Source organism: Pygocentrus nattereri, chromosome 4 (genome assembly GCF_015220715.1).
Source record: "Pygocentrus nattereri isolate fPygNat1 chromosome 4, fPygNat1.pri, whole genome shotgun sequence".
Classification (NCBI taxonomy): Eukaryota; Metazoa; Chordata; class Actinopteri; order Characiformes; family Serrasalmidae; genus Pygocentrus; species Pygocentrus nattereri.
In genome coordinates this window covers 40,214,057-40,226,536 of record NC_051214.1, presented here as the reverse complement: position 1 = coordinate 40,226,536, position 12,480 = coordinate 40,214,057, and the positions used below count along the sequence as shown (strand labels likewise).

The window sequence follows — 12,480 nt, the reverse complement described above, 5'->3', positions numbered from 1 at the left end:
ACAATAGGAAGATATAATTACACAAAGTCTGTCTAACTAATGATTATACCAACCCGCTGTAAGATGAAGCTAATGCTTTGTTAATAAATATTTATGGAAATGTATTTTTCTGTCCATTTGGAATTGTTTTTGGAATTGAAAATAGTTCAGCTTTCAACCCTCTACCCCCTCCACTCCAGTCTGTTACAGCAGGTGTTTGTGAGCCGGCAGCAGGTGCAGTTGGAGCTGGTGGAGCGAGAGGAGGTGGAGAGGGAGCTAGAACTAGTTAAAGGCTGGATCCAGGACACGCAGGGTCTGCTGCTCAGCCCCACGGCAGACCTGGACACCCTGCTGTCCGACCTTGAGGTATGAAACTCTATCACAAAGTGTAGAGACACACTCAACAAGCATTATTGCGTTAGAGCCATGTTTTCTAGCACCCTGACCTGCCAGAATATGGTTTTCAGAATGACCCATTAACGCATAAGCTATGTTCACGATACCAAGTGGCACAATTTATTTTTCAGAGCTGTGAGGAGACTCAAATATGATCTTTTAAAATCAGATATGAACTACTTTCATGTGTGGTCCTAAATCAGTTGCATATCCACAACATGGCTGTGTGGCCAGAGCAGAATTTGTTTTGTTTTGGTTTTTTATTATTACACTGTGCATTTACCATCAGTTGCATGTTAATGTGGTAGCAGCACCTACTTGAATTTCATGACTAAATGCTGCAAAAGCAATCTGACCTTTTTTTTGTGTGTGTGTCTCACACTGGGAGCTGTTTAGAGCAAATTGTCATTGCAATGAAAGCTTGTACTGCTAGTTAGTTCATTTAATGTTGTCCATGACGAGTGTGATTTGTTCACTTGATGTTTTGAGTTGGATGTGCACATGTGGGTCATTTTAGGGTGTAGGTTTGTTCATGTTAATGACAGATACGGGTCACTTACGTCAGAAAGATCAGATTTAAGCAAAAAATTTAATTGAGCAATAAGGCTTGTAATGTAAATGTAGCCATATTCTGAGGGTGTTATGAGGATCTGAATCAGTGTTCTGTGTTTGGTGTGTGTTTGTGGTATACTAGATGGCTCATGGTGGTGTGCAGTCTCAGCGACAGGCTCTGGAGCAGATTGCAGACCGCCAACAGATGAAATACAACGACCTCCATGCTACCCTGCCCTCTGAGATCAGCACACAATTAGCAGAGGTCACACTGGCACTGAGTTCAGCTGAGGATCAGGTACCTACTTAGAAGTGCACTTCCACACAAAATAAATGTAAAATGTAAAAATGTACACAGTTGATTGGTTACATGCCTTTGATTGCTTTGGTGAAATGTTATTACATTACCTTATTCTTATGGATTCTTACGGTGGTTTTGTAATATTTCCATATGTTCAATGCAATACTGTTCATGTCACTTGTTGGGGAAGTTTATCAGGACCTGGTTTCCCTGAAGCATCTTAGTGTTAAGGACATTTTAACTGGTAAAAAGAGTGTCCCTTGTAATGCTCACTCTACCATTTAAGAACCGTCGTTGTGCTGATATTATTTTGGAAATCCGAGCACTGATTAATTCTTTATTCATGTGAAATTGGTTCTGACTTTCTTAAGCAGTGTGTGACCATGTGTTGGTTGTTTTCCTGTGTTCAGGTGCAGACCAGGGAGAGAGAAGTCCAGCACAGCAGGAATGTTAAAGAAGATTTTAATGCCAGGCTACAGGACATCTCTGAGAAAGTCAGCACCATCTCTGTGAAACTTAAGCAGAAGTCTGTAGACGTAGAAGAGGCTAAGGAAGAGACTGAGGTAATGCGTGTGCTTTTATACATAAGCTGCGTTTTTCTCTGTCTCTGACTTCTAGTTTAATTTTTGATCTATGTATTTCTTAAAATGCTGTATTTCAAAATTTTATATTCAATTTTTTTTTTTCGGTCTCTTAATTTTTCCTCTTCAGACTCTGTGTGAGGAGCTGGAGGACTGCTCTCATGTCCTGTCTGAGCTGGATGTGGCTGTGCAGGAGTTTGGGGAGCAGAACCCACTGCTGGCTAGGCAGTTGGGCATAAGCCTCAACAAGCTATCCGAGCTCCACTCTCAGACCAGTAGGCTCGCTGAAGGAAAGACCACTCGTCTTAAAAAGGTATTAGGTCTAAGTGTGTTTTCTTACCTGCCTTGTTTGGTGCAGACCAATCATACTTTATTAATTTAAGAATTTTTTAGTTCGGTCTGATTTAGCGGGTGTCAACACTCCACCCAGACTGGTCTGCACCAAACAACTGAACCATGGTCCACCAAAAATTGCCAATCTTAGTGCTCTTCTAATTGAACCTTGGTTCAGTTCACTGCTGCAGGAAATGAATTTCTACAGTGGTTTCCACAAAACAAGAGAATTTAACATCAGGACATGCTTCTCTTTCTCTCTCTCTCTGAGAGAGGCTTGTATCATTCTTTGCAGCACAGGCTGCTGCTAATAATAGCATCTGATTTTTTCACATGGACTACAGAACTTTTGTATATTTTGGGGCAGGTCTTGGTGACCTGTTGTGTTGGATTTAAACAAGTAAGTGATCATAAAGAAGTAGAGATCCACTAAGGTCTATTTTTATTACTCTGGTTGTGGTATATGTGGATATTAAGCATCATTAATGTCATGCAACACAATGAGTCTGATCATACATTTAATAAAAAAAATAAATGAGCAATAAATCTGGGTTTTATACTGTGATAGGGTAGTGAAATGTAAAATAAAGTAGATTGTTTAATGGATTTAAAGTTAGTAGTAACACTGTAATACTTTATGCTGTGTAAATGTATGTGTATATACATTACTGTCTTTATTTGAATTCTCAGTAACATTTGTTCGAGATTCACACTGGCTGTTCCTTTTCTTATTACCTGCTAATTCACCAGGCGGAGCGGCACTTTGAGGAGTTCAATGAGATGCTGACCTTGGTTCTGAACTGGACAGAGAAGGCTGAAACACTTGTTTCTGCCAACATCATCTGGAGCCCTGCCTCCATGATGCAGGAACAAATCAGAACCCATCAGGTATGAATAACATATTTCAACACTGAACAACAGATAAGTCAGTAACTTCTTAATTGGAGTTGTTTTAGATTTGTGTTCACACACTTTAAAAATTGTGTGACATGCGGTGTTTTATGATACCAGGCATTATTGCGGGAATGGCGGAAGCTCCAGGGTGAGATGGAGGGTCTTGCAGACAGAGTGGGGATGCTAGGGGAAGTGGTGCAGACAGAAGCTCTCCACCACCAGGTGGCAGAGCTGAGTCACCATGCTGAAGAGCTGCAGCAGCGTGCCAAATCACGCTTGCTGAGTCTACAGGATGCAGCCAAGGTGATACACTACACACATAACTGATTTGGCCAGCAGCTTACTGTTAATATTCTGTGCATGAACAAAGTCTGTATAAACAGATTCTGAAATGACTTTTAATGAGTTCAAAAAGCAGCTATCCACTTAACACATTCATACATAAAATCAAGAACAGACTATAATGAACACTGCAGTAAGAAAGAGCCCAAACAGACAGTATTTACTTCAGCAGCTTTTAAAATTGAGTAACAAGCTGCACTCATGTCTCTTGCTGACAGACCACCAGATTCATTGTATTTTTGATAATATGTTGCCCTCTAGTGGTGTTATTACATACTGTTGCTTTGTCTGCTTGATGCTCACATTTAACTCACAGAATCAGCATGCGCCCCACTGTTGGCTTTTTAAAAATGTTTCAGGGCTTTTTTTAAGTATAGACAGTATGTCTATAAATAAACGGAGGTTAATGTTCCAAAGCCTCCTCTTACAATTGTAATTTCCAAATAAGATACATTTTCTGGAGGTGTAAAACTGAATTTCAATTGGAAGTTATAATTTCAGGAGGAGGCTTTAGAATATTTATCTCCGTCCTACCAAGTATAACATTTTGTCAGTGCTGGCCACGGCAGTGTTGAATTATAGGACACACCTCATTCCATAAACAGCTACTCCTACCACACAGCAGCTTTCAGCTCCAGCTCAATCTGGCCATGCCACATTCTCATTTAGAAAGGTATTCCCAAGACAGTTTGTGAGATTACCGACCTACTTAAGCTTGTCTAAAGGGAGTGACTTCTTGTCCTAAAATATACTCTGGAAATGTGGGTCAATGGCATGACCTGAAATCGTGCAGGTCTTTTATAGGGAGATATAATTAGAGAAATTTGCTTAATGATTTAATATGGATAGAACAGTATTATTAAGTAATATTTGTCAGTTCAAACAATATTTCATTTTCTGATGCTGTTTGATAGGACAAAATCATACATTTTCTATTCTATTGAAGGATGTTTTATATAAAGCCACTTCAGTAGCATGATTTTAATAATAAATGTAATGCATATACACTTGACACAGATATGGGGCTTTTATGTGCCCTGTCATAAATCCTTTACAAGTCCTTAAGATCTCTATTAAGTTACTGACTTTGATGCACTTACATAATATAACCCCCCCCCAACAATGACCCAGGAGCATAAGTGGCTTAGTTGGCGAATGGATAAGTGGAGGAATAAATAAATGCAAGGAATGATCCTATATACATCTAAAACTATTTAATTTTATAAAAACTTTTTTAAATGTCCTACAAAGGCATTTTTACTCTTTGCCTAAAAGTACACCAAGCTCCTCCAGTAAGCAGTACAACACTGAAAAATTATTAGAAAGTGACACGGGAAAAATGCATATGATGTACTTTACAAGGCTGTGGAATTGACTTTAAATGTGTCTACTTGTGTTTTGGTGGCAGCAGATGACATTCAGTGCACTAAATGACAGTTGCAGCGTGTTAGTATCAAAATCTAAATAATATTGTTCTTCTGTACTACAGATGATACTAGATTGTTCTTATATTCTTGCTCTTTAAACAGTCAGCCAGCCCAAAATTGTTACCCAGTTTATATGTAAACAATGGCCATAGTAAGTTCTGTATTTTGTTTAAAAAAAGACTTAACCAAAGCTTCTTTAAGATACCCCTGCTGGGTGATAATCTCTTTATATGGAGTTTGTATCCTGCAGAGAGAGGGGCTTTCTGCCTTCCAGAGGATTAGACTCTATCACAGCTAATAGCACTACTGATTTCTGTCCACTTTGTTTGTGCAATAGCTTGTCTTTGCCACTTACTGTAACATTGGAAAAATGATCAGAGAAGCAACACAGAGGCACATTCTTACATTTCACATTCTTGTTTTTTTTTTAACAAATTTATAACCAAAAAAGCAGATTTACTCAGTGCACTCACTGTCATATCAAAAACATTTTTGTATTATTTTTTTATACAGAATGTAGTAGAATCTTACATTTTGTACAAAAATGCAGAACAATGAGTCAGACTTTTGGTTCAGTGAGCCAAGTAGACGTCCAAGACATGGAATGCAAACAATAAATACAATTGTGAAGAAAGGAACAATAAGCCTAAACTCCATAATACATAATAAGACTGACTAGTGTGGTGTAGTGCGTTCTATAACACATTGTTGCATATCCATGGCTATTAACATCTTTAAAAGAGATCAGTTAAAATGTGTCTTTAGATGTAACCTGTTTTGGTTTCTTGATCCCCTTGATACTTTACAGTAAATTGTATTTCATTAGTGTACATTTCTCTTTTATATGTCTCTTTATTTGTCTTCTTCTTACAATATTTATTATTATAGTTATTATTTATTAATATATTATGTTTTCTTTGCTTGGTTTGCCATGTGAAACAGTGTATTTTTTTCTGTAAGAATGTGAACATGGTGTCTGTGCTTTTTATAGGATCTGAACAGGTTGGAGAATGAGGTCAAGATCCTCCATCAGTCCATAGAGAGAGTCCAGGAGACTCTGGCCTCGCCTGACCTGGCACGCCTCAGCCTTCGGGAACAGCTGGTCCAGAGACAAGTACATTAACCAGAGTTTTCTGAATTATTTTTCACACATGGACAAACTATTGTATACATACTGCACAATGGCCCTACACTTATTTAAAACTATTAACTTGGGCAGGGTGCTTTTATTTGCTTTGAAAAAAAGAGTAACAGTGGAAAACAATAAATTGTGGCTTGATGCCTGTCAGTGTGTTAACTTAACCATTTCCTCTCCTCAAGGCTGCACAGTATTTGCACTTACCATCAAATTCCTGATTTGGTTAATCAGTCCTTAAATTGAATTAAATTAAATTAAATCAGTGCTTGTGGTGAAATTTAACAGATGACTGGGCTATACTGAGGATAAGAGGAACAAAACATGTGTCCTTTTAAACTCTCATACAGTATCAATACCTTTTTATCTATTTGTGTAACTTTTTCTATTTATCAGTAACTTTTTTGTTTTATAAGCAAGAACAAACTTCCTGCCCGGGTTTATGCTGTTTTCTTGACTGGTCTAGGTAGAATACTGTATGTTATTTATACTGGCACACGAACAGACATTGTGACAGACCTACCAGTGACCAGAGAGATCTTATGGCTGTAAATGCTTCTGTGCAGTTTGTGTTTACTGAGTGAATATATTGGTTGATGTTTAATCCACAGCTCCTGCTGACAGAAATGGAGGGATTTAAAGTGCAGGTACAGGCTCTGCAGATGTGTATGAGCACTCTCCAGCTGCCGGAGGAGGTGATGGCCACCTTACCCCTGTGTGTCACTGCTCAGAGTTTACAGCAAGACAGCAGCCAGCTCCAGCACACTGCCATTCAGCAGTGCAATATACTGCAGGTAAATACACAAAAAACACAGAATGAGCTTGAATAATCTTTAGTGTCTTTCTATGGAGATTATACAAACTCTGTAAGTAAAGTTGAACACAGCTTGTATAATTTCTGTTCTATTGGCAGTACCTTCAGGATCAGAAGGAGTAATCCAGAACTATCATCCAACCTCAGTACCTGACCTCAATAATGTTCTTGTGGCTGAATGCATTCAAATCCTCGAGAAGTGTTCCACTTTTAGTGTAAAGGCCGTTAAGTAAAGGGAAAAACTCTTATTAGTAGCCATATTTTCAGAAGCATTGGATGAGCAGGTGTCTACAAACATTTGGGTATATGGTGTAGAGCTATAGACAAACCCAGGCCCATACTTGTGACAGAGACTAAAGTAAGCAGGATACTCCACTTATGAATCATGACATCTAACTTCTATATGCAGTACTTACCTATATGCTTTGAAAGCATCTGTAATGGTCTGTTTCTTTCAAGAAACGCTGTACTGTTGGATGTCAGTTTCATAAAGTTATCACAGTTGACTGTTACTGAAATGCTGTCAAGATACTTTCAGTGACTTTTCACAGCCAAAATATTTGATGATAATACAATAACAATGATAACTTCACTGTCTTGAAACTTTGTAGTAATACCATGCTGTATTTTTCACTCGTATTTCTTTAATTTACTTTTACCTTTTTGTCAGTCATCCTGAAACATGTCTATGCTAATATGCAGTGGTACATGGTCCTAACATAGTTGAGACTGTGGTATAAAGCCCATTGTAGCTGAATTTTTAGTGGCTCATGCTGTACATCTGGTCTTGTGTTGCCAGGAGGCCATGGTGCAGTATGAACAGTATGAACAGGAGGTGAAGAATCTGCAGAAGCTAATCGAGGAAGCCCACCACGTTATACAGGACCGTCCTGTTGCTACGGGCAACATACAAGAGCTTAAAACACAGATACAGCACCATGAGGTAAGAGTTGGCATCTCGAGTGTCTCTCACAATATACATGCATGTGTAGACACACTCAGGCAGTATTAGATCCATTTCACTCACCCTGTGTTTATTTGCTTTCATTTACATTTATAGTTACATTAATTTAGTTGACAGATCCTTTTATACAAAGCAGCCTATAAGGAAACCATAAACAATCCAGCAAGTCCACTCATTTAATCTGAAGTCAGTTGGGTTCTGTGTTTGTTACATACATTAAATAAGTCTCTGATCATTTAGTTTAGTGCTATACTAGTTCTGCTCTCTCTAAATCTAAACAACAGACAAAGTCTAGAAAAAAGAGCTAAAACAAGTCCAAGGTTTCAGAAAGTGTTTGTAAAAAGCAGCAATGAAAGGAATGTCTGCAATGTCCCTGAGCATAATTATGAAGTTTTTTGACATCTTCATCTACATATTTTTAATTCTAGCTTGATCATGAATTCCTGACATGTCTTGGTCAGATGACCATTTTTTTTACATTCAGCTCATAGTTGTTTCACTTTCACTGCAGATTTAAGAATTATTAGTGTTGAGCTGTTATTTAAATAATAGATAAAGAAAATTCTCTCTGTTTCCTCTTTGAAAGGGTAGAGTCTCCTTTTTTCGCTGAGTGGGATTGAATGAGTGTGGTTCAATCTTGTCTATTACAATTGAGAGAAAAAATAATCCACGTGTGTTTCTGCACACACATACACACTTTAATATACACATGATTAAAAATAGCAAATAGGCTGCATTTTGTTTATCACTTCATCTAAGGAATGTAATTTTGCGTTGATGCACGTGGTTTCTGCTAGTCAGGCTTGGTGCCTTCAAATGACTTTAATCAGCCTTTATTTTCCTCTGCAGAGCAGAATACTGCAGTTTTTCCCTTTCCCACATGATCTCATTATCAGAGCATAGCCTGTGTGAAAAGAACAGAGACAGAGGGAGAGAGAGGGAGAGAGAGGGAGAGAGAGAGGGAGAGAGAGAGGGGGGCGACTCCAGAGAAATCTGTAATATGAGCTCTCCTTGCTTCTTGGTCCCTTAGCGAATCTGCTTATGGATTGGTGGAGAAGGAGGAAGTAGAAGGAAGGAAATTTGGGGGCAGAAGGGGGCTTGTCCTACTCTCTGAGATCATTTCCTGTTGCCAGTCGTGTCTTTGTGTGTGTGTGTGTGTGTGTGTGTGTGTGGCCTGTTAGTGAGGAAGTGCTGCCTCGCTCTGCTGAGTCTTTCTTCCTCTCTTTCTTTGCCCCTCCCCCCCTCTCTCTCCCACTGGCCTAGCTCATTGTCTGTCTGGCACACTCCTGCCTCGGGCTTCGGTGCCTGTCCCGCCCCAGTTGCTCTCTGATTGGCTGCGAGTTGAGAACGCCTTTGACTGAGCCACTGCTGGCTTGCGTTTTTTCTTTTTTTCGTTTTTCTTACTGCAAATCGGCAGAGACAGAGAGAGGCAGAGAGACAGGCATGAATGCTCAACTTGCTGCTGCCTCTCTCTGCCTTTACCCATGATCCTCACCCCCTCCCACTCTTCAATGCCGGACTTAATCTGGACCACATATGTTTGTTTATTTATCCTGTGGACTAAACCAAGAGGCCCCACGGCTTTAAGGGTTTAGGAATGAAGGGTAATGTGTGATGTGGTGTCGTGACAGGAGCTGGCCCAGAAGATAAAAGGCTACCAGGAGCAGATAGCCGCCCTCAACTCCAAGTGCAAGATGCTGACGGTGAAAGCCAAACATGCTACCATGCTGCTGACGGTCAGCGAAGTGGACGGCCTCTCGGACGGCCTGGAGGAGCTGGAGGACGAGGAGGTGGAGATGTCCAAACACCCAGCAACACACCCCTCTGTGGTCATGGTGAGTGAGCTGCACATCCACACGTACAAGCACATGCAGGGACTGTTGCATTTATTAGTATGAGTGCATTTCTTCTTATACCTAAAGCTGCAGCTGGCTTTCCTAGGACTTGGATTCCATCTGTGTGTGCATCTTATTCTTTCTGTCTTTTCTCTCCTCTCTCTCTCTTCATGTACTCTTTCTAATGCTACTGTTTGTTTTTCTCTCTGTGTGTCTCTGTGGACAAGTATTGCATTACTGTCCCCTTTCCTCTGGAGTGCTACACAAGTGCCCCAGTTCACCCCGTGGTGTCATACACTAAGGCTGTTGTTTCTCAGTGGGTCAGGAAACAGGATGAGGGTGTTATTCAGCCTCTACTCTCTAACTGTTCTGCTCTGGGTCGGCTGGGCAATTGCTCAGAGTTGCATCACGAAGAAATGCTCTGAAACAGAATAGATGAGGAGGGCCAAGTTCCACATTAACGGCCAGAAAGGAGGCTGACCGCAGTTTGGCTAAGATTCCATGTGTGCTTCTTGCTCAAGCATTCAGTTATTCCTTATGGTCCGGTGAGACAGGGTGTATGTGTGTGTGTGTGTGAGTGAGGGAGGGTGCTTTGCAGTAGTTCGGCAGGGAGATGTTGTTAGAGAGATCTAATTTTAGCACAATGGTCCCAGGGCTAAAACTGTTCAGAATAGTTCAGATTTTGCTAGCAAGCTCATGTCGGTTCCTAAGTGATTTGTTATTTGATTTCTGCTGTATGTGTGTTTACAGTTTGTGTGAGGGCTCACACTTTAATGCCTCAGTCTCTTATCATGGAATAAAATGCATTATTTGCTTAATTGAAAGAAGACTTTAATGTAGTGTGTAAATATTGTGAAATATGAAGTTCATTACCAAGTCAGTTTTCTGTGTATGGAAACAAAGCTGTGAGACAAGCTCATGGTAAATTCATTGTTTTTTGTGATGTCACAAAAAACAATATGTTTGTCCATTCATCTTACAGCAGAACAGCCCTGACCATTTACACTGATGTTCTAAGGAGTGTTTGAGCCCGGATTGTTGGACACATAAAGGGCATATATCTTAAAGGCATAGCAACAAAAACAGCCTCTTTGGTATGTAAAACCACTTAAACCTAATAAGGGAACCTCAGGGGAAAAATAAAATTCAAGGAAAAAAGTATATCCTTTACTGTATAACTTATAGTAATTACAGAATACCACATGGTAGTTATTGAATATTAGGAGAATAATAAGCCTGCTCTTTAAGGGGTTAAGACTCTAGTTGGCTGGTCAGATTCATTCCTTTAGAATGATGCGGATCCTCTAAAGAGCTTAGTCATGTCCTCTTTGCTCTAAACAAATGTGGCTGGCCCTGCTGTACAGCTCTGCAGTGCACTCCTTTACCCTCCGCCTTTCACTGCTTCACTCTTTGCACTTCCTGTGAGATGGATTTGTAAAAGAAGGATTTTCGAATCCTGTAATATCCTTTCTTAATTACAAATCCTTCCCTCTTCCTTTTCTTTTGCCTGCTATCTTTTTTGCTCTTTTCCCCCCTTTTTTCTTCTCTCTTCTCTGTGATTCGCTCGCCACTGTTACTTTTTTTGTGCTCTTTCTCGGCACCTCCTTTCTCACCCTTTTGTTTTCTGTGTGGGACGGCTAGATGACTGCAGGCCGCTGTCATACTCTCCTCTCCCCGGTAACGGAGGAGTCTGGTGAGGAGGGCACCAACAGTGAGGTCTCCTCTCCTCCAGCCTGCAGGTCCCCCTCCCCTGGGCCTAATGCTGACGCCTCCCTTAACCAGGTATCTCCTGCTCTGCTGCTTACCTCGCTAACTCACCTTAATCTCCAGCAAGGTAGTTTAAAGCAATGATCCAGCGAAAAATCAAGTTTACTCGATATTCCCCTTATCCTAAGACTAGCCATTCAGACATGTTCGGTGTTCGAAATTTGCTTCTGTAGCTTTGCACTGGAAGTTAATGAAGCTAATGTAAGTAACATGTAATGGAAGCTTATAGCCCACTAACTGTAAACTGCATCTCCCACCTTAGGCTTTAGAATGGCCATTACAACTTTTTTTTTAGTTGTATAACATCCATTTTTATTTATCATACAGTCTCAGACCATGTAAGCAAGTTTATTTGAGATTATTTAACAGCAACTATTTTGAGGCTTTTATACTTGCGGTCTTATTTATGAATTTCCATTACTTGTTAGTTAACATTAACTCCAGTGCAAACTTAAGAAGCCAACTTTAGACTCCAAACATCTGTTGGCTGATCAACTACATTTTGGATAAGGGGGAAATTGTGTGCTGTGATTTTGTGCTGAACTATTGCTTTAATAAATACACTCTCCTCTACCCTCCCTACACCAACCCACTTGTGATCTTTTCTTTAACATGTAATAATGATTTCTCAGCTGGGTTTCAGCTAATTGTATTTCATCTGCTTTAAATCCCAGCTACTGCTTTTGCCTCCTTTAACTGCTTCTGACTGTTCCCATTAAGCTGCTAGCTCTTCATTAGTGGTGTTACAATGCCTCAAAATACAGTGATATTTACCGTGGGCATCATGGAAATTTGATAGTGTGCCTTGTGAAGTTTAGGTGTTCTATTAATTATGACATCTAATCTAACTGTGTTATTTGAACAACTACCAGCACTAGTCAGAAACCGTCTCCGGCACTTTCATGTCATCCTCCTGCCTTCCTGCTCTGCTCTCATTAGTAGATTACAGTATCATCAATACAGTTTTTATTTTTCTTCATTCAAAATATCATGGTTATATCAAATTGTGAGCCCAGTGTCATGAGGATATCTAATCACTAACACAGTAACATGAGGATATTGACTGTATCGTTACAATCCCAACTGATCGACAGCTATTTGTTCGCTACAGCCTGCTACTTATTTACATGTGTCTCACATATAAGGAAACAAATGTGCAC

The 12,480-nt window shown here is 39.9% G+C and overlaps 1 protein-coding gene across 4 annotated transcripts in view; it reads left to right on the top strand.

Annotated features, from left to right (window-relative positions):
- syne1a (spectrin repeat containing, nuclear envelope 1a) overlaps positions 1 to 12,480 on the top strand; it is a 177,222-nt gene that overhangs the window by 111,376 nt on the left and 53,366 nt on the right. For all 4 annotated transcript variants that reach the window (XM_037537434.1, XM_037537437.1, XM_037537436.1 and 1 more), the window contains 11 exons: positions 180 to 345; positions 1,070 to 1,225; positions 1,639 to 1,791; positions 1,940 to 2,122; positions 2,893 to 3,030; positions 3,154 to 3,339; positions 5,797 to 5,919; positions 6,552 to 6,734; positions 7,554 to 7,697; positions 9,350 to 9,553; positions 11,195 to 11,335. In XM_037537434.1, the coding sequence (XP_037393331.1) occupies positions 180 to 345; positions 1,070 to 1,225; positions 1,639 to 1,791; positions 1,940 to 2,122; positions 2,893 to 3,030; positions 3,154 to 3,339; positions 5,797 to 5,919; positions 6,552 to 6,734; positions 7,554 to 7,697; positions 9,350 to 9,553; positions 11,195 to 11,335 (1,777 nt within the window). The remainder of the gene's footprint in view (positions 1 to 179; positions 346 to 1,069; positions 1,226 to 1,638; positions 1,792 to 1,939; positions 2,123 to 2,892; positions 3,031 to 3,153; positions 3,340 to 5,796; positions 5,920 to 6,551; positions 6,735 to 7,553; positions 7,698 to 9,349; positions 9,554 to 11,194; positions 11,336 to 12,480) is intronic.